General features: G+C 42.2%; 1 protein-coding gene across 2 annotated transcripts in view; it reads left to right on the forward strand.

Annotated features, from left to right (window-relative positions):
* Positions 1–21,624, forward strand: part of thoc2 (THO complex 2) — a 73,672-nt gene that overhangs the window by 18,863 nt on the left and 33,185 nt on the right. For both annotated transcript variants that reach the window (XM_056769068.1, XM_056769069.1), the window contains exons 13-20: positions 2,316–2,354; positions 3,151–3,281; positions 4,192–4,293; positions 15,720–15,804; positions 19,141–19,234; positions 19,503–19,583; positions 19,811–19,907; positions 21,132–21,249. In XM_056769068.1, coding sequence (XP_056625046.1) covers positions 2,316–2,354; positions 3,151–3,281; positions 4,192–4,293; positions 15,720–15,804; positions 19,141–19,234; positions 19,503–19,583; positions 19,811–19,907; positions 21,132–21,249 — 747 coding nt within the window. The remainder of the gene's footprint in view (positions 1–2,315; positions 2,355–3,150; positions 3,282–4,191; positions 4,294–15,719; positions 15,805–19,140; positions 19,235–19,502; positions 19,584–19,810; positions 19,908–21,131; positions 21,250–21,624) is intronic.

Genomic DNA, 21,624 nt, shown 5'->3' on the forward strand with positions numbered 1-21,624 from the left:
GTTCTAAAGGGGTGTGATGGTGCGCTTCAGAGACCACCCTAGAATGATCACACTGGTCTGAAAGGGTTAAAAGTGAATAATGTTGGTAGTACTCTGGCGACCTGAGTTCGATTCCTGTCTCGGGGTCCTTTCTCAAACACCTCCCCTCTCTCCCACTTCGCTTTCTGTCCACTCGCTCATTTGTTTTTTTCCACTTTTTCTTTAATTGTAGATAAGTCTTTAAAACATAAATAAGTGAATTTATTTTATTTATTTATCGCCTTTCCAGAGCTCAAGGACGCTTTACGATAACAGCAAACAGTAATACACAGAACACATCAAAACATTAGTGTGGTGGAAATACAGTGTGTCATGGTGACATTGAAATGACTAGCACAGTTTATGAGAAATAACAAACTGAAAATAGGTGAGTGTTGAGTTATGTTTGTGATGTAATGTTTATGAATAAACATGAAGTGAGCAATAGGACCTCATGTTAATGAATGAAACACCTCAAATCATTTCTCATTATATGAAGCGACACACGAGCAGAGGAAGTCAGACCACCTGACAGTGCTTACATGTGTCAGCCATCTGACTGCACAAAACTGTTTAGTAACACTTTCCTTGAAGCGAGTATATATAATGGATTATTAACAGTTATTAAAGGCTAAAATGCATTATAATTCTTCATAATGTGTATTGTAATGCATTATATGTAGTTGTAAAGAATTAGTACCAATTTAATGTGTAGTGTAACAATGAATTGCTAAGTGTTATAAATAATAATTATTACAGTTAATACACAAGACATTACAATGCATTAAAACTACTTTTATAATGCATTAAACATACATGCTTCAAGGAAAGTGTTACCAACTGTTCAAGTTACTTTTTAATGTCTTTGCTTTTGATACGGTTTCAGGTCAAATCTGTGTCTGATAAGTTCATTACTCCTATTTTACATTTAGAAGATTTAGCAGACACTTTTATCCAAAGGGACTTACAAATGGGGAAAACAATGGAAGCAATAGAAACAACATAAGGACAAAAAACAACAACAATAAGTGCAGTAAAAGTGGTCTCACAAAGCCTAAGAGTAGAAAAGAGAGTGAAGTTTGAACTGATCGGTCAGGTGCTGACGGAAGACATATGTTTACAAATCTTTGATTTAATGATGACATTTAAAGTTAAAATAATAGAATTTAAAATTGAGCTCCCCTAACAGTGAGTATTGTTTATTTCAAGAATAAATAAGAAGTTTGGACGTGAACCTGTTTCTTCCCAATTATTTTCATCAGTATTGGGTTCACAGGGTACTTTTAACCCTGTGTATGTGTTTGACCCAGATAAACCCCGGATTAACTGACCAGATGTTTATTGTTAATCCTGTATATAAAATATCTTGGATTGATGCTGACAGGATGATTTTTGCCTTCATTCTGCTCTGGAAGTAAATGTTGTTTTTATAGGTCTTGTTGTAGTGCAGTCACACATTTCTGAGATTTAGTTGAATGGTTCTGTTCATTCTGTTGTGTATCAGTTGTGTACAGCGTTGTCATTTCTGGTTGTGTGTTGGTATATAGGGCTGGGTGATCTGACAATGTATCGTGTATCGCTGATGTCTCGCAACTATTCCAATGTCGATTACAAGAGACACATACAAGAGGATAATCGATAATGATGGAATATACACATTATAAAATGATGATGTGATGTAGAGGCTTTAGCATTAAGGTTCATGTTCATATGCCCAGGCAGTCAGTAACAGTGACAGAATTTTGGAAACGCTGTTTTGTTTGTTCAGTTGAACGTGCTGCTATTTTCTGCCGGTCACTGCACAGATAGACCAAGAGAAAGACCAGCTGCTTCGGCAAAGCAAAACCTCACGCCCGAAGGGCCGTACTGGCAACATCCTTCTACTGCATAAAAAATATGATTTATCTAAATGCTTGACCCGATGAAAGAAGTCACTGCAACACTGGTTTCTGTGCGTGGTGCACCTATTTGTGTGTTTGTTTGGCACTTGGCGGTTCCAGACACTCCCGGTCTGTATCAACAGATTGATCGGCATATGACATCAGTTTATGACATCAGTACGCTGATCATCTGCGCAACGTTGCATGAAGTCAAACACACCTGATATTATCGGATATTGTGATGATTTTAAAGTTGATTATCAATTTTTTTTTAAACCCATCGCCCAGCCCTAGTTGTATATCAGCTATGATCTCTACAGGCTCATGCTTTTGTTGGCTCTTAGTGTGTACTGATATGCATTTGACACATCTCTCTCTCTCTCTCTCTCTCTCTCACTCCCTCTCTCGCACTTACAGTACCAAAGTGAAAGCAGTCAGGACACCAAGGACAAAATGGTGAGTCATGGAAAAGACAAGTTAAATCGGGACAGTTTAAAGGCATAGTTCACCGAAAAAGGAAAATAATTTAATCCTTTTCAAGATACTTTATTTGCATGATTGTGTGTTCTGACAAAATTGTTAAAGCACTGAACATATAACAAAAGACTCGCAATAAGTACAAACAATAGAGTAAAATTCAAATAAGATGCTGAACAAGAATTAATATAGAATGTAATATGAAATTATTTATATGCAAGTAAACAAATGAAATCTATAAAATAAAATGATCTATATCAAAAGTAGATTTCAGGCAGAAGATGAGAATGTGATAAGAGTAAACTGTATATGTGCTTTGATTGTAACAGATGAAGGCAGTAGTTTGAGATGAATGATGAATGTATCTCTTCTCCTCATGTAATATTCACTCCCCTCTTGTCATTTCAAACTTGTTTGAGTTTATTTCTTATGCAGAACACAAAAGAAGAATGTTGGTAACCTGCACAACAGCAGTATCCATTCACTTCTGTTGTATAGGCACAAAACCTATGTATACACAAACGTATACAGCTTTGAAATGAAAAGAGGGGGAATGAATAATGACAGAATTCACATTTTCGGGGGAACTATTACTTGAAATCTCATAATGGAAGTGTAAAGTATTCACAAAGTAATGATGGTAGAACTTGTTCTGATACCAGTTTAACTTCTTTCTGTGGAGTAATATTTTTAGACCCCAGCCTTTGTTTGTCTCTATATGACGTGTTTTGTTGTGTCGTGTTGTGTTGTGTGTGTATGTCTGTGTGTGTGTTAGGACTCTCTGCTCAGCTGTTTCCTAAGTATTGCTGATCAGGTGTTGTTGCCGTCTCTGTCGCTCATGGAGTGCAATGCCTGCATGTCAGAGGAGATCTGGGGCTTCTTCAAACTCTTCCCCTATAACTACAGGTATAGACTCGTCATCCTCACAGAGCACCACAGCTTCATAGAACTTCATATGATGGTTTCACATAGGAGAAACACTTCTATCACATCACATTCATTGCTTCTCAAGACATCTCAAGCACTCGGTCACAAACGTATTTAAAACATTAATGAACATACTTACCCCACAACACGAGTGTCGATCATTCCCTCACCTTCATGTCATTCTAATCTCAATCTCTTCTGAAAGACAAAAGGCTCCTCATTGGGTACATGGGATAAACTAATTAGTCTGTAATTAATGCACACTCAAGTCACTTGCACTATTGTATAGTCTATATTGTTATCTGTTCATAACCACCTGTACATTAATGTTCACAGTATATAGCCTTCTGTTTATATTGTTCATAGTACATACCGACTGTCATATTTTCATAGTACATGCCCATTGTATAGTATTTTCCTAATAATGTATTCTGTATTTATTCACACTGTATATCTGCACTTGCTAATTGCACTTCTGGTTAGACCTAAACTACATTTCGTTACACTGTACTTGTATATGTGTAATGACAATAAAGTTGAATCTAATCTAATCTAATCTAATAAAGAACGTGTGTGGCCATGTGCTGTCATCAGCCTGATATTAAACCCGTGGCCTGCACTGTAATCCTCAGAGCACATTAAAGAGAGTCAAAGGATGCCTTCAAGCTATAACATCAAGAGTTAAACATGATGGGGATGTGTAAGTTTATGGGCTGTTATATCATGGGAGCCGTTATATGAAATGATTGAGCTTTATGATCATATACCAGCTGAGGTTTTTACTGCTACGCTAGATCACTGTCTCTCATCATACTCTCATACACAAACACATCTAAACACATGAACTGTGTTCACATCTATTTAAACATGAGTCTGGATGTGTCTGAAGGTATCGGCTGTATGGACAGTGGAAGAATGAGACTTACGGCAGTCATCCGCTCCTGGTGAAGATCAAGGCTCAGACGGTGGACAGAGCAAAATACATTATGAAGTAAGTTTCCAGTTGATCTCCCTAAGATTGTGAGGAGTGATGGCTGTGTGGATTATTTAAACAAGACTCTGCCACACAACTTCATTTAACTAGGAACGCATTTAAAGGGGAACTCTGCAGAAAAATTATATTCTGCCATGAATAACTGGCCCTCAAGACATTCAGAAATCCCTTGATCTTCACAATTCAAATGAAGATATTTGCATGGCTTTCTGACTCCTGCCAGTAGACAGCAACGCAACTGAGATTCTGCGATTTGAAAGTCATTTGAGAATAGCATTTTCTGCGTTCCCTCTCCCTTCATCGCTTGCTTCCTTAACTGGTTCTCTACATCTGAACACATTGCAGACGGAAGGAGACTTCCTCTAGAACGCAGTTGGGACATTTGTAAAGCATATACAGCGAGGGAAATAATGATTTGATCCCTGCTGATTATGTAAGTTTGCCTGCTTACAAAGGAATGAAGGGTCTATCATTTTTATGGTAGGTTTATTGTAACTTATAGAGACAGAATATCTTACCCAAATGACAGGGGGAAAAATTATATAAAGTTATAAATTGATTTGCATTTCAGTCACTGAAATAAGTATTTGATCCTCTACCAACCAGCAAGAATTCTGGCTCCACAGATTGGTTTTGTGTCTAAATGGACCACAGATTAGTTCTGTCACTTTAAAATAGTACTCCTCATTCAGCTTATGTTTATAAAAGAATCTGTATCTTCCGTTTCAACCTCTCGTGGTCCAGACCAAATAGTTTTCAAAGGATGTCAGGAACAAGATTGTAGACCTGCACAAACCTTGAACACGCTACAGACAGAAGCTTGGTGAGAATACTCTTGTGTGATTATTTGGAAATAGAAGAAATACTAAATAACTATCAAATGCTCTTGTTCTGGTGCTCCCTGCAAGATTTCCCCAATGGAGTAAAGATGATCATGAGAAAGGTTAAAGATCAGCCCAGAACTACACGGAAGAAGTGTGTTAATGATTTCAAGACAGGGGGGACCACAGAAAGCAAACCATTGGTAACACGCTATGACACAATAGATTGAAATCCTGAAGCACACGCAAGGTCCTCCTGCCCGTGAAGACCCGTCTGGCTCGTCTGAAGTTTGACAATAAACATCAACATAATTTTAGAAAAGGCTTCACGTGATGTGAGACCAAAATTGTCTCCTGTTGTTGTAGGGAGAGAAATGCTGACTATGACCTCAAGAACACCATCCCCATCCCATTGAGGGGCTGAGGGACGGCCCCATGTACCCTAAAGAACCTCCTCCCCTTCACTAGATCACTGAACATGGGTTGTGGATGTGCCTTTAACATGACAAAGACCCAAAACATATTGCCAAGACAACCAAAGATTTATTTTTGATATTCTGTCTCTATTAGTTAAATAAACCTACCATAAAAATGACAGACCCTTTAATTTCTTTATAAGCAGGCCAAATTACAAAATCAGTAGGGGATCAAATCATTATTTCCCTCTGTGTATTTTGCCAGTTTTCTCAGATTTATGTCATGTTTACATATTTAATATCCTGCCTCAAACACACGGCTTTACAGTCTTTAAGTCAGATATTAAACCCACGTCACGATCATCATTAGCCGAACATTAGAGATCTGACAAAGACAGTTTAATAGTACGTTTTATCGTTCATTAGCTTAAAATTCTAGTGATTCTTATGAAATCATTCTCTTTATCGTTATAGCTGTGATGTGAAGCCTGCTATTCTCCTAAACGAAGATCAATCTTTACAACTTTTTATAGTTAACGTTCTAATGTGAACGCCCTCAACAGTTTTTTTATCGTCCACCTTGTATTGATGTATTTTGTTGATCTTGGTGCAGTGTATCCTGACATTGCCTAATGAAAGAGACGTGTCATTCGCTCTTAAATGGTGCCCAGGTATCTAAAGGCGCTGGGTAGATCTAAATACCTTCTCAAAGGACATGAATGTGGAAGGCAGCTCCGTGTCTTCTGGAGGGGGTGTTAGTGCTCAATACTAAACAGTGCTGAAGAGAACCGCACTGCTGTGTGTGCATACAGATGAGCTGTTTGACATGAGCTCGAAGGATCACTGCATCACATCCTTTGCTTTCTATTCAACTCTGTTGAATAAATGATGATATTTTGGCAGATAATTGGATGGAGAGAGCGCGAGTCAAAGTTAAACACATCAAAAGTGTTTGGGGTGAAAGAGAGGGAAGCTCAAGGTCGCCTTTCAAACGGGCTGAGTCGGGTTCTTGCGTATGTCAGACCCGTCTCGAGTGTTTAGCCTTTCTCATTGGATGCTGTTTGTAACGGTTTTCGAGCTTATGAATGTCGCCTGACTGCACCCTGAGATTTGGAATTTCTATTTTTTTCAGTTATGTATTAACACTTTCTGTGTGTTATGCATTTATTCAGTGTTTTACTTTATGCAGAAGAGTGTTTGTGTGTGTTGTGTGAGCTGTATTTCTGCTTACTGAATCACTCACTGCTGACTCTTCCACTGCTGGTGCTATTTCTCCTCGGTTAGCTTGCTGTTTGCAATAACACGCATGCAGTTCAGAGATGTTAAGGACTCTACCCATGTCTGCTGGTCCTTATGTTGGTGTCTGATGAAGGGAATAGTTAACATCAAATGTTAGAATGTAAATACTGATGAGCAGTATTCTTTCACTTTCAGATTTATATTCGAAAGTGCTGCTGGCACGTGTCATACTCATGTTTACAGTATTAATTATTCTTTTTAGCTGTCTTTTTTGGTGACTTGACGTAATCTATATCTGTGCCGACATGAACAACTTTGAGCGTTCTCACTGCACACAGATACAGTGTCCGTGCATTGGAGGATTGATGCAGTGCAGCCGTGCAGTAATTGTTTCCACACCTGTGATGAATTCAAGCCATAGCGCATGCTTTTTGGTCAAAATGAAAACCATTGACATTGAATATTTACTGATGTACTCATAAAACCATAGAATTTAAGTCTACTGATCTCAGCATAAAGTATAAAACTAAAAAGGCCAAATGAAAAATACAGCAGGGTCCTTGAGTATACATTTTAGTACAGTTAAAAAATGCTATAGCAGACTTTACTTAAATCACTAGATACTATAGTAAATACTTAAGGATAATACAGAATGTTTTCACTAGGAGTTCCAAGGTACCTCACGCATATTTTCTTATGTTGAGTTAACTACATCATGTGACAATGATTGAATCTATGTGTCAAAAGTAAAAGCTGTGAGGAGGTGATGCAGGTGTGTGTAGAGAGCATGTGAGCTGTGAGGTGGTGATGCATCTGATGCAGATGTGTGTTGAGAGCTGTGAGGACATGATGCATCTGATGCAGATGTGTGTTGTGAGCTGTGAGGTGGTGATGCATCTGATGCAGATGTGTGTTGAGAGCTGTGAGGTGGTGATGCATCTGATGCAGATGTGTGTTGAGAGCTGTGAGGACATGATGCATCTGATGCAGATGTGTGTTGTGAGCTGTGAGGTGGTGATGCATCTGATGCAGATGTGTGTTGAGAGCTGTGAGGTGGTGATGCATCTGATGCAGATGTGTGTTGAGAGCTGTGAGGACATGATGCATCTGATGCAGATGTGTGTTGTGAGCTGTGAGGTGGTGATGCATCTGATGCAGATGTGTGTTGTGAGCTGTGAGGACATGATGCATCTGATGCAGATGTGTGTTGTGAGCTGTGAGGTGGTGATGCATCTGATGCAGATGTGTGTTGTGAGCTGTGAGGTGGTGATGCATCTGATGCAGATGTGTGTTGTGAGCTGTGAGGTGGTGATGCATCTGATGCAGATGTGTGTTGAGAGCTGTGAGGTGGTGATGCATCTGATGCAGATGTGTGTTGAGAGCTGTGAGGTGGTGATGCATCTGATGCAGATGTGTGTTGTGAGCTGTGAGGTGGTGATGCATCTGATGCAGATGTGTGTTGAGAGCTGTGAGGTGGTGATGCATCTGATGCAGATGTGTGTTGAGAGCTGTGAGGTGGTGATGCATCTGATGCAGATGTGTGTTGAGAGCTGTGAGGTGGTGATGCATCTGATGCAGATGTGTGTTGAGAGCTGTGAGGTGGTGATGCATCTGATGCAGATGTGTGTTGTGAGCTGTGAGGTGGTGATGCATCTGATGCAGATGTGTGTTGAGAGCTGTGAGGTGGTGATGCATCTGATGCAGATGTGTGTTGAGAGCTGTGAGGACATGATGCATCTGATGCAGATGTGTGTTGTGAGCTGTGAGGTGGTGATGCATCTGATGCAGATGTGTGTTGAGAGCTGTGAGGTGGTGATGCATCTGATGCAGATGTGTGTTGAGAGCTGTGAGGACATGATGCATCTGATGCAGATGTGTGTTGTGAGCTGTGAGGTGGTGATGCATCTGATGCAGATGTGTGTTGAGAGCTGTGAGGTGGTGATGCATCTGATGCAGATGTGTGTTGAGAGCTGTGAGGTGGTGATGCATCTGATGCAGATGTGTGTTGAGAGCTGTGAGGACATGATGCATCTGATGCAGATGTGTGTTGTGAGCTGTGAGGTGGTGATGCATCTGATGCAGATGTGTGTTGAGAGCTGTGATGTGGTGATGCATCTGATGCAGATGTGTGTTGAGAGCTGTGAGGACATGATGCATCTGATGCAGATGTGTGTTGTGAGCTGTGAGGACATGATGCATCTGATGCAGATGTGTGTTGTGAGCTGTGAGGTGGTGATGCATCTGATGCAGATGTGTGTTGAGAGCTGTGAGGTGGTGATGCATCTGATGCAGATGTGTGTTGTGAGCTGTGAGGTGGTGATGCATCTGATGCAGATGTGTGTTGTGAGCTGTGAGGTGGTGATGCATCTGATGCAGATGTGTGTTGAGAGCTGTGAGGTGGTGATGCATCTGATGCAGATGTGTGTTGAGAGCTGTGAGGTGGTGATGCATCTGATGCAGATGTGTGTTGAGAGCTGTGAGGTGGTGATGCATCTGATGCAGATGTGTGTTGTGAGCTGTGAGGTGGTGATGCATCTGATGCAGATGTGTGTTGTGAGCTGTGAGGTGGTGATGCATCTGATGCAGATGTGTGTTGAGAGCTGTGAGGTGGTGATGCATCTGATGCAGATGTGTGTTGAGAGCTGTGAGGTGGTGATGCATCTGATGCAGATGTGTGTTGTGAGCTGTGAGGTGGTGATGCATCTGATGCAGATGTGTGTTGAGAGCTGTGAGGACGTGATGCATCTGATGCAGATGTGTGTTATGAGCTGTGAGGTGGTGATGCATCTGATGCAGATGTGTGTTGAGAGCTGTGAGGTGGTGATGCATCTGATGCAGATGTGTGTTGAGAGCGTGTGAGCTGTGAGGTGGTGATGCATCTGATGCAGATTTGTGTTATGAGCTGTGAGGTGGTGATGCATCTTATGCGGATGAGTGTTGTGAGGTGTGAGGAGGTGATGCATCTGATGCAGATGTGTGTTGAGAGCGTGTGAGCTGTGAGGAGATGATGCATCTGATGCAGATGTGTGTTGAGAGCGTATGAGCTGTGAGGAGATGATTCATCTGATGCAGATGTGTGTTGAGAGCGTATGAGCTGTGAGGAGATGATTCATCTGATGCAGATGTGTGTTGAGAGAGTGTGAGCTGTGAGGAGATGATTCATCTGATGCAGATGTGTGTTGAGAGCATGTGAGCTGTGAGGAGATGATTCATCTGATGCAGATGTGTGTTGAGAGCGTGTGAGCTGTGAGGAGATGATGCATCTGATGCAGATGTGTGTTGGGAGCATGTGAGCTGTGAGGAGATGATGCATCTGATGCAGATGTGTGTTGAGAGCGTGTGAGCTGTGAGGAGATGATTCATCTGATGCAGATGTGTGTTGAGAGCGTATGAGCTGTGAGGAGATGATGCATCTGATGCAGATGTGTGTTGAGAGCTGTGAGGTGGTGATGCATCTGATGCGGATGCGTGTTGTGAGGTGTGAGGAGATGATTCATCTGATGCAGATGCGTGTTGAGAGCGTGTGAGCTGTGAGGAGATGATTCATCTGATGCAGATGTGTGTTGAGAGCGTATGAGCTGTGAGGACATGATTCATCTGATGCAGATGTGTGTTGAGAGCATGTGAGCTGTGAGGAGATGATTCATCTGATGCAGATGTGTGTTGAGAGCATGTGAGCTGTGAGGAGATGATGCATCTGATGCAGATGTGTGTTGAGAGAGTGTGAGCTGTGAGGAGATGATTCATCTGATGCAGATGTGTGTTGAGAGCATGTGAGCTGTGAGGAGATGATTCATCTGATGCAGATGTGTGTTGAGAGCGTGTGAGCTGTGAGGAGATGATGCATCTGATGCAGATGTGTGTTGGGAGCATGTGAGCTGTGAGGAGATGATGCATCTGATGCAGATGTGTGTTGAGAGCGTGTGAGCTGTGAGGAGATGATTCATCTGATGCAGATGTGTGTTGAGAGCTGTGAGGTGGTGATGCATCTGATGCGGATGCGTGTTGTGAGGTGTGAGGAGATGATTCATCTGATGCAGATGCGTGTTGAGAGCGTGTGAGCTGTGAGGAGATGATTCATCTGATGCAGATGTGTGTTGAGAGCGTATGAGCTGTGAGGAGATGATTCATCTGATGCAGATGTGTGTTGTGAGCTGTGAGGAGATGATGCATCTGATGCAGATGTGTGTTGAGAGCGTGTGAGCTGTGAGGAGATGATGCATCTGATGCAGATGTGTGTTGAGAGCGTATGAGCTGTGAGGAGATGATGCATCTGATGCAGATGTGTGTTGAGAGCGTATGAGCTGTGAGGAGATGATTCATCTGATGCAGATGTGTGTTGAGAGCGTATGAGCTGTGAGGAGATGATTCATCTGATGCAGATGTGTGTTGAGAGCGTGTGAGCTGTGAGGAGATGATTCATCTGATGCAGATGTGTGTTGAGAGCGTATGAGCTGTGAGGAGATGATGCATCTGATGCAGATGTGTGTTGAGAGCGTGTGAGCTGTGAGGAGATGATTCATCTGATGCAGATGTGTGTTGAGAGCGTATGAGCTGTGAGGAGATGATTCATCTGATGCAGATGTGTGTTGTGAGCTGTGAGGAGATGATGCATCTGATGCAGATGTGTGTTGAGAGCGTGTGAGCTGTGAGGAGATGATGCATCTGATGCAGATGTGTGTTGAGAGCGTATGAGCTGTGAGGAGATGATGCATCTGATGCAGATGTGTGTTGAGAGCGTATGAGCTGTGAGGACATGATGCATCTGATGCAGATGTGTGTTGAGAGCTGTGAGGTGGTGATGCATCTGATGCAGATGTGTGTTGTGAGCTGTGAGGTGGTGATGCATCTGATGCAGATGTGTGTTGTGAGCTGTGAGGTGGTGATGCATCTGATGCAGATGTGTGTTATGAGCTGTGAGGTGGTGATGCATCTGATGCAGATGTGTGTTGAGAGCTGTGAGGTGGTGATGCATCTGATGCAGATGTGTGTTGAGAGCGTATGAGCTGTGAGGAGATGATTCATCTGATGCAGATGTGTGTTGAGAGCTGTGAGGTGGTGATGCATCTGATGCAGATGTGTGTTGAGAGCGTATGAGCTGTGAGGAGATGATTCATCTGATGCAGATGTGTGTTGAGAGCGTATGAGCTGTGAGGAGATGATTCATCTGATGCAGATGTGTGTTGTGAGCGTATGAGCTGTGAGGAGATGATTCATCTGATGCAGATGTGTGTTGTGAGCGTATGAGCTGTGAGGAGATGATTCATCTGATGCAGATGTGTGTTGAGAGCGTATGAGCTGTGAGGAGATGATTCATCTGATGCAGATGTGTGTTGAGAGCTGTGAGGTGGGGATGCATCTGATGCAGATGTGTGTTGAGAGCGTATGAGCTGTGAGGAGATGATTCATCTGATGCAGATGTGTGTTGAGAGCTGTGAGGTGGGGATGCATCTGATGCAGATGTGTGTTGAGAGCGTATGAGCTGTGAGGAGATGATTCATCTGATGCAGATGTGTGTTGAGAGCGTATGAGCTGTGAGGAGATGATTCATCTGATGCAGATGTGTGTTGTGAGCGTATGAGCTGTGAGGAGATGATTCATCTGATGCAGATGTGTGTTGAGAGCGTATGAGCTGTGAGGAGATGATTCATCTGATGCAGATGTGTGTTGAGAGCGTATGAGCTGTGAGGAGATGATTCATCTGATGCAGATGTGTGTTGGGAGCATGTGAGCTGTGAGGAGATGATGCATCTGATGCAGATGTGTGTTGAGAGCGTATGAGCTGTGAGGAGATGATTCATCTGATGCAGATGTGTGTTGTGAGCTGTGAGGAGATGATGCATCTGATGCAGATGTGTGTTGGGAGCATGTGAGCTGTGAGGAGATGATTCATCTGATGCAGATGTGTGTTGTGAGCTGTGAGGTGGTGATGCATCTGATGCAGATGTGTGTTGTGAGCTGTGAGGAGATGATTCATCTGATGCAGATGTGTGTTGAGAGCGTATGAGCTGTGAGGAGATGATTCATCTGATGCAGATGTGTGTTGAGAGCGTATGAGCTGTGAGGAGATGATTCATCTGATGCAGATGTGTGTTGGGAGCATGTGAGCTGTGAGGAGATGATGCATCTGATGCAGATGTGTGTTGAGAGCGTATGAGCTGTGAGGAGATGATTCATCTGATGCAGATGTGTGTTGTGAGCTGTGAGGTGGTGATGCATCTGATGCAGATGTGTGTTGTGAGCTGTGAGGAGATGATTCATCTGATGCAGATGTGTGTTGAGAGCGTATGAGCTGTGAGGAGATGATTCATCTGATGCAGATGTGTGTTGAGAGCATGTGAGCTGTGAGGAGGTGATTCATCTGATGCAGATGTGTGTTGAGAGCATGTGAGCTGTGAGGAGAATATTCATCTGATGCAGATGTGTGTTGAGAGCGTATGAGCTGTGAGGAGAATATTCATCTGATGCAGATGTGTGTTGAGAGCGTATGAGCTGTGAGGAGATGATTCATCTGATGCAGATGTGTGTTGTGAGCTGTGAGGAGATGATTCATCTGATGCAGATGTGTGTTGTGAGCGTGTGAGCTGTGAGGAGATGATTCATCTGATGCAGATGTGTGTTGAGAGCATGTGAGCTGTGAGGAGATGATTCATCTGATGCAGATGTGTGTTGAGAGCATGTGAGCTGTGAGGAGAATATTCATCTGATGCAGATGTGTGTTGAGAGCATGTGAGCTGTGAGGAGATGATTCATCTGATGCAGATGTGTGTTGAGAGCGTATGAGCTGTGAGGAGATGATTCATCTGATGCAGATGTGTGTTGTGAGCTGTGAGGAGATGATTCATCTGATGCAGATGTGTGTTGAGAGCGTATGAGCTGTGAGGAGATGATTCATCTGATGCAGATGTGTGTTGTGAGCTGTGAGGAGATGATTCATCTGATGCAGATGTGTGTTGAGAGCGTATGAGCTGTGAGGAGATGATTCATCTGATGCAGATGTGTGTTGTGAGCTGTGAGGAGATGATTCATCTGATGCAGATGTGTGTTGAGAGCATGTGAGCTGTGAGGAGATGATTCATCTGATGCAGATGTGTGTTGAGAGCATGTGAGCTGTGAGGAGATGATTCATCTGATGCAGATGTGTGTTGAGAGCATGTGAGCTGTGAGGAGATGATTCATCTGATGCAGATGTGTGTTGAGAGCATGTGAGCTGTGAGGAGATGATTCATCTGATGCAGATGTGTGTTGAGAGCATGTGAGCTGTGAGGAGATGATTCATCTGATGCAGATGTGTGTTGAGAGCATGTGAGCTGTGAGGAGATGATTCATCTGATGCAGGTGTGTGTAGAGAGCATGTGAGCCGTGAGGAGATGATGCATCTGATGCAGATGTGTGTTGAGAGCGTGTGAGCTGTGAGGAGATGATTCATCTGATGCAGATGTGTGTTGAGAGCATGTGAGCTGTGAGGTGGTGATGCAGTGAGTTTGACTCCAGTGATGCTGCAGAGGATCTGTGATCACTCAAACAGTAATGTGTTTTACTGTCATTATTTTCACTGCAGTCTGCTGCTTTATTTTCTGTAATAAGACACACATGCGCTGCTTGTGCTGTGACTTCTGTGTGTTGACTTTACATGTAGGCACACTTTACATGTGTAATATTCCTGGATGAACTGCTGCATTTGCTAGAAGTATGCAACCAGAGCGTGTTCAGGTGCTGTATCCCACAAAACACTTCCATCTCCAGTGTGACAGAAGCAATATTAACCTGACAGACAGAAGGCCACTAGAGCACACAGCCACTGTTAAGCCTTCCTTTACCTGCTGTGATGCTACTCAGAGCTGCAGAGACAACTGCACTGAAGTGTATTTATGGTCCGACTCATTTCACAATCCAGCGGCGCATGAAATGAAGCTTATGCAGCTAAAAGAGTTTGCGATCACATGCTTGTGTAGTAGATCTTGCAATAATCATCATTGCATATCACATATGGTTTTCTAGAACAGGAAATGCATTTTCCTTGTTCACTGATGAGTTGGTTCTAGGGACAGGACTGACTTGTGTCACATGAGCTTTATCAAGTAGTTCAGAGGTATTCTCTCGAGATTCAAATGAACAGTGGTGCCATGTGAGGAATGATCAGATCTCAGGCACGCACAGGGTGGTTTTATTAAGAGCAGGAGGTGAGCGTTATGGTTTGCTCCACACGCAGCAGCTCAGATGTAAAGTACACAGTGTCAGCTCTGGCTCTGTGCCCTCCACCACGGTTTGCTGTTTCCCATTTACTTTATTAATTGACTTTTATAATTGGCTCTTTTGTGTCACACTTCAGAGAAAGCTGCCCTGCAGCTCAGCAGAAAAACACAGCCCCCCCGCACGTACAATTAACAGAGACGCGAGGCGGTCATCACGCTCCTGCTGGCATGTGTGATGAGACATCAGAGCGGAGGCGTGAGGACGACACACGTCTGTCGCCTGTCTCGGCTCAAGTATGAGAATGTATGCGAGAGTGAGTTTCTGATCTATTAAGTGTGCTGATTTCAGGGCTGGATGCAGTTAAAGGACATACTATGTGACTATAGTAGTAACTGCTAGAGATTCCACTTGTAAGGTCAGGGTTTTTGCTTGCCATGATGTGGAGTTGATCTCAGATTCGTATGATTTTAACTGGTGTTTATTCGTGAAATTGTTGTGTGGCTGTTAATGCACCAATGCTACACTTCACGAGTTATACTTCATCTTCCCCTTTGCCTTTAAATAAAATGAGAAACTTTCCTTCTGTTCAGTGTTTCTTATTCCCTACACTGTCCGTAATATTATTCCTCCTCACTTATAAATTATGGATAACATTTTTATTGAATTTCCAGCAAGAATAACTGTGTCGTGATAGCATTACTGCGGTATAAAATGAAATACTTGTGTCATCTGTGATTGTTCTCTTCTGCAGGCGACTGACTAAGGAGAACGTGAAGCCCTCGGGCAGGCAGATCGGGAAGTTAAGCCACAGTAACCCCACTATTCTCTTTGATTATGTGAGTATTTTATTGCTTGTGACGGCCATAATGGTCCGCTAGACTAATGACGGCCTTTTACAGGCCTTCTTTATCATCTGCAGCGTGCCATCAATTTTCATTGCTCCCAAGATGAAAAAGCACATATATAAACTCAGAGCGTCTGCCTAATGCCCAGCATTAAAGAGAAAGCATGAATGTGCAGCTAAATTTAGACATCTCCATCTAATGTAAGAAAAGCATCAGGAAACTGATCTGTCGACACAGACACACAGACAGACACACAGACAGACACACAGACAGACACACAGACAGACACACAGACAGACACACAGACAGACACACAGACAGACACACAGACAGACACACAGACAGACACACAGACAGACACACAGACAGACACACAGACAGACACACAGACAGACACACAGACAGACACACAGACAGACACACAGACAGACACACAGACAGACACACAGACAGACAGACACACAGACAGACACACAGACACACACACAGACACACACACAGACACACACACACACAGACACACACACACACAGACACACACACAGACACACACACAGACAGACACACACACAGACACACACACAGACAGACACACACACACAGACACACACACAGACACACACACAGACAGACACACACACAGACACACACACAGACAGACACACACACACACAGACACACACACAGACACACACACAGACACACACACAGACACACACACAGACACAGAGAGACTTGAATGTGGCTGATGTTGGTAAGGTTGGATAAGACAAGGGTTGGGAACTGTGAGCAATTTATAAGTTTGGGTTCAGAAACGGTTCTGGAGCAGCCTTAGTCCGCCGTTTCACAAACTAAACAGAAACCCAGCACCGCTTCTTAAATTATTGAAAACATCGTTTCCCATGAAGCATGACGTATTGATTGTAAAGCGCTTTAGGTGTACAGCAATTCACAATAAAAAACGCAATATAAATGCCTCTATCATTCATTCAATCAGTAAGTGATATGTCATACAGGAGCAATAATACAATAAGTGCAAATACAAAGTTACTGGTTTCAACAAAATCTATAGCCTTACCTGTTAAGAGAAAGGGTCAGTGTTTTTTTTTATAAATTATAAAAAAATGTGTAAAGCATTAAATGCATCACACCCTCTCCTGACTGCATTATTATTAGTAAAATCTGTTTTTTATGGATTGTGTGTATACATGATTATAAGTATGACAGGTAGAGGTGATGTGTAATTGATTGGTAGCACTTAGTGGTGAGGCTGTGAATTGCAACCAACCGCTCCATCCACCCCTCATTTGGAAGCACTACGGAGGCCGAGCGAGGATTAAGCTGTCGTCACGTTTTCCATTCATGAAAGAGTTCACGTATTTCTGAAAGAGTTCACGTATTTCTGAAAGAGTTCACGTATTTCTGAAAGAGTTCACGTATTTCTGAAAGAGTTCACGTATTTCTGAAAGAGTTCACGTATTTCTGAAAGAGTTCACGTATTTTCTGAAACGCACTCTGTAGATCAGTTTGTCCATTTAGGGCTCCTGTAGAAACAACATGATGAAGTCCATGTACGGGTCTGTGGTGTTTGTAGATAGAAATAGCTCATTCTAAGAAAATAAAACGAAGCTTCTTTGTGTGAGCTCTATACACACCTCTGAGCACATAGTTATGTGTATTATATTGCATTTCTGTCAATACATCTTTTAACATTTGAATAAGTGGTGGGCCGTTAACGGTGTTTACGTAAGACTCTTATCGCGCGATTAAAAAAAAATGTCGCCGTTAATCTATTCTCAAAGTTGAGTTGGGAGCTGGGTCCATACTACGCAAGCTATGATGACTTTCACCTTGATATTTTAGCGCGGATGTATAACTAGCTTAATTGCACTGTACCGGGCGAGAACGAGATCTTTCAATTTGCGTCATTCGTGCCGCCTCGTCATCTCATGACCAGGGCTTCATTCGCGCCGCAAGTAGGTCTATCGCCCCTTTGCAGTGATTTAACATGTAAACCACTCGCGCTTGACGCACCATTCACGTTTGGTCTGAACACAACATAACGTTACTGTGAAATTACCGCATCAAACGTGACGTGCTAACATGGATGCAGCTTTGAAGCTGCCGGGTTGCTTCAGGGAAAACTTATTTTTAAGAAGCTTCCCAATGGAAACATCGACAAGACTAAGGTTGTTTGCACCTTTTGCAATGCGAAATTGGTTTTAAAAAATAAACTTTCTCTCAACAGGTAGTGGTCTAGCTTTAGTTGAAACCAGTAACTTTGTATTGAGATCTAATGTATTATGGCTCCTGTATGACATATCGCTTGTTGCTCCCTTACTCTTTGTAAGTCGCTTTGGATGAAAGCGTCTGCTAAATGACTAAATGTAAATGTACTGTAGGAGCTCTTCCAGTCTCAAGTACCACCTAAACGCAAAGCATCCCTTAGCTAGTGCGAAAGTAAACACAAGTTCATCTTATTGAACATCATTTATTTTCATCACCAATTATCATAGTAGAACAGCTTTCTCAAGCAGTTTGTGATGCATTTTGGAAACAGGAGATGAGCCCCTGGTCTAATGCGCCACATGCCTGGAGACACCCGTTCTCAAAGACTTACTTTTAGTCATTATTTGGGTAGCACACATATTCTGAATGCCTTCGGCAGAATTCAAATGAGCCATTTTAATCTAGATTAATCTAGATTAATTCCAAGATTAATCTAGATTAAAAAAATATATATATGCCCACCACTAATTTGAATATATCATTCATTTAAGGAAATTAACAAGTGTCTTAGCCCTCAGGGGCTGTTTGTCCTAAGAATTTATTCCTGCTTTAAAAGCAGAATGTAATTGATAGTGTAGAAACACATGTGATTAATAGACTAGCATTACTCAACATTAAAACTATTTTACCTTCATTGTAAGGTAGTAAGTAAAGTAATAATAGTTGATGTTAATGGAACCAGAATCGGGAATCGAAACGCAAAACTGGAACCGGAAAATGTATTCCGATTCTCAACCCTAAATAAGACTCCTGCTATGTTCTTACAATATTAGTTACTCTTGAAATCAAAGCAATATCACACTGCCACAGTTAATGCCACAGCCAGTAAAGAAGTTTCATTTGTAATAGATTTCAAAAATGTGTAAACTAGGAGAATCCCATGTGTTGAATGGGCGAGCAGTGCCATATTATAGACCTTATTATGTTGTTATTATAGCAAAAAGAAGGTTCTGTATGTATATAACACCATTGATAGTTGTTTGTTTTATTGAAACTGCACAGTGGATTTAGTGGTGATGAAATGTTTTGTTCTTTCAGATTCTGTCTCAGATTCAGTGGTACGACAACCTGATAACTCCAGTGGTGGACTCTCTGAAATACCTCACGTCACTCAACTACGACGTGCTGGCCTGTATCCTTTCTGATGGCTCTTATAATTACTGCTTTAGCTGAAACCTGCTGATCTCCTCAAAACTCCACATGCTTCTGCCTGCTTCAAACCTGTAATCGCTCACCTTCATCATCGCCAGAGCTGTGTTTAAAATGAGTGACAAACTGTTGCTGACAGAGAAAGAGAAAGCAGGGTTTTCTTTTGCATTGTTTGAATTGATAGATATGGCATACTTTTTGTCTTAGAAGAGCGAGTCATGATCTGTTTGAACCCTTGACCGTGTGGCCAGATTGCATTATTGAAGCTTTAGCCAATCCAGAAAAAGAGAAGATGAAGCACGATGACACCACGATTTCCTCATGGCTCCAGAGTGAGTGCAGCAGTCCTCTGATATGTCCACATGCTGAATACATTGATCCCACCCGCTGACATTCTCATTGGAAGTTAAATGTCATGTCTTTAAATGCTTCGGCCTCGCCGCTCGAGCGCGCACAGAAACCTGTTTGAAGCACAAATGTGTGCCGCTGTTCAGTTGCCCTTCTGTGGATTCGGATGCAAATGTTTATGTTAATGTGTTGCTTTCACATCTTTCCTCAGGTCTTGCTTGTCTTTGTGGAGCTGTGTTCCGGAAATATCCCATTGAGTTAGCTGGTCTTCTGCAATACGTCACCAACCAGCTGAAAGCCGGCAAGAGGTGTGTGTGTGTGTCTTAACCCTCCTTTGAGACCACACTAGTTGTTTGTGGGACAGATTTGCACTGGATTGAATAGAGTGAATTATGCATTTTAATCCTCAAATCCTTCTAAGCTTTATAAACTTCAGTATAATTTAAGACTTGTGGGAAAAGTCTGAATTTCCCCCAAAACTGCATGTAATGTCCCTGTTTGTAACAGCACACTATTGGATGTTTAGAAGATCAGCATGAAAATCCAGTTATACTTCTGAGATCTCGCTGACCTTGATGTAAAGCACACTTCTTATGCACAATTTACTGTGTTGGACCTACACCATAACCTACACAGAGGCGTGTACCCTACACTGTAGTCTGACGCGCACCTCTCCAAAAATGTAACGCAGAGCCCAAGCGCTGTGATTGGTCTGTTTGAACCCCTCCCTTAGGTCATAACCCTCTGTGATAGACTCATGTTTACTCGAACGCATTTCAGAATGAATTATCGAAGTAAATTATTTGTTCTTCTGTATAAAACATCTCAAATCTACAACAAAAGTGACTGTTTACTTGCAGCTATCACTGCTGATGCTTCTCAAACCACCTACTTCTTTGGCTCTTGTCGTGTGGACACTGATGCCTAGTAGTCATTGCCTGTCGACGCAGACACCTAACTTCCTAACATGATGATGAACCCATTATTCCCACCGGACAAAATGTGTGAAAGTGGATTCTTTGTGTAAATAGTAAAGGGTCATAAGAAGAGGCTCTTTCAAAGCTAGTGGAGCTGTAGTGAGAAACATTGACAAAGATCTGACAAATGTAAAGGGTTAAAGGTCAATACAGTGTGACCGCTCGAGTCATGGGTGTGTGTGTGTGTGTGTGAGACTGACATCACACACCACAGGGTTTATTACTTTATCAGCAATGACTCTGGGATTGTAATCACTGCGGGGCTTCATATCTTCGATGGACTAATAAAAACAAGTCATTTTTTAATTTCTACTTATGTTTTAAGCTAACATGTTGCTTACATAAACTACTTGATTTTAAAGATATAAATTGAATCGCATGTTGTGTTTTACCAAGCAAAAGTGTCAGGACATGAATTTGAGGCACATTCAGCGTTTACTTTTGTCCTGATGTCTCTCTCCTTACAGCTATGAATCATCATGGATATTTAATAATTATACTGTACCTCATGTGAAGACATCTTAATATCTGATGGTGTGTTGTCTGTGTTGTCAGTTTTGACCTGCTGATCCTGAAGGAGGTGGTACAGAAGATGGCGGGCATTGAGATCACAGATGAGATGACTGTGGAGCAGCTGGAGGCTATGACAGGAGGAGAACAGCTCAAAGCTGAGGTACAACACACCTCATCATCATCATGTGATGAACATGACACTCACTTGACTTTCATCAGCTTTTTTTCAGTGAGCTCATATTGACGTGAAGAATGACACAACATTTATTTAAGAGAGCTGTATGGGGAAAAGAAACGTCGCTTGCATTAATGCACAAATCATGTCGTCTACTTGTGTTTGTTCTTCAAACTTTGATGTTATAAAGACAGACTGCTGTGCCCAATACAAAACAGATCAATCATTTGTGTTGAAATAGCTGTAAATCTGTTTTCTTAGCGCAGTTTACACGGGTCTGTATTGCCCAGATGTTTAACTGTATTATGTTGATATGTTGAAGTGTGACCTCTGAAGTAAGAATGAAAAGTCTGTATTGAT

Source organism: Triplophysa dalaica, chromosome 16 (genome assembly GCF_015846415.1).
Source record: "Triplophysa dalaica isolate WHDGS20190420 chromosome 16, ASM1584641v1, whole genome shotgun sequence".
NCBI classification, from domain to species: Eukaryota; Metazoa; Chordata; class Actinopteri; order Cypriniformes; family Nemacheilidae; genus Triplophysa; species Triplophysa dalaica.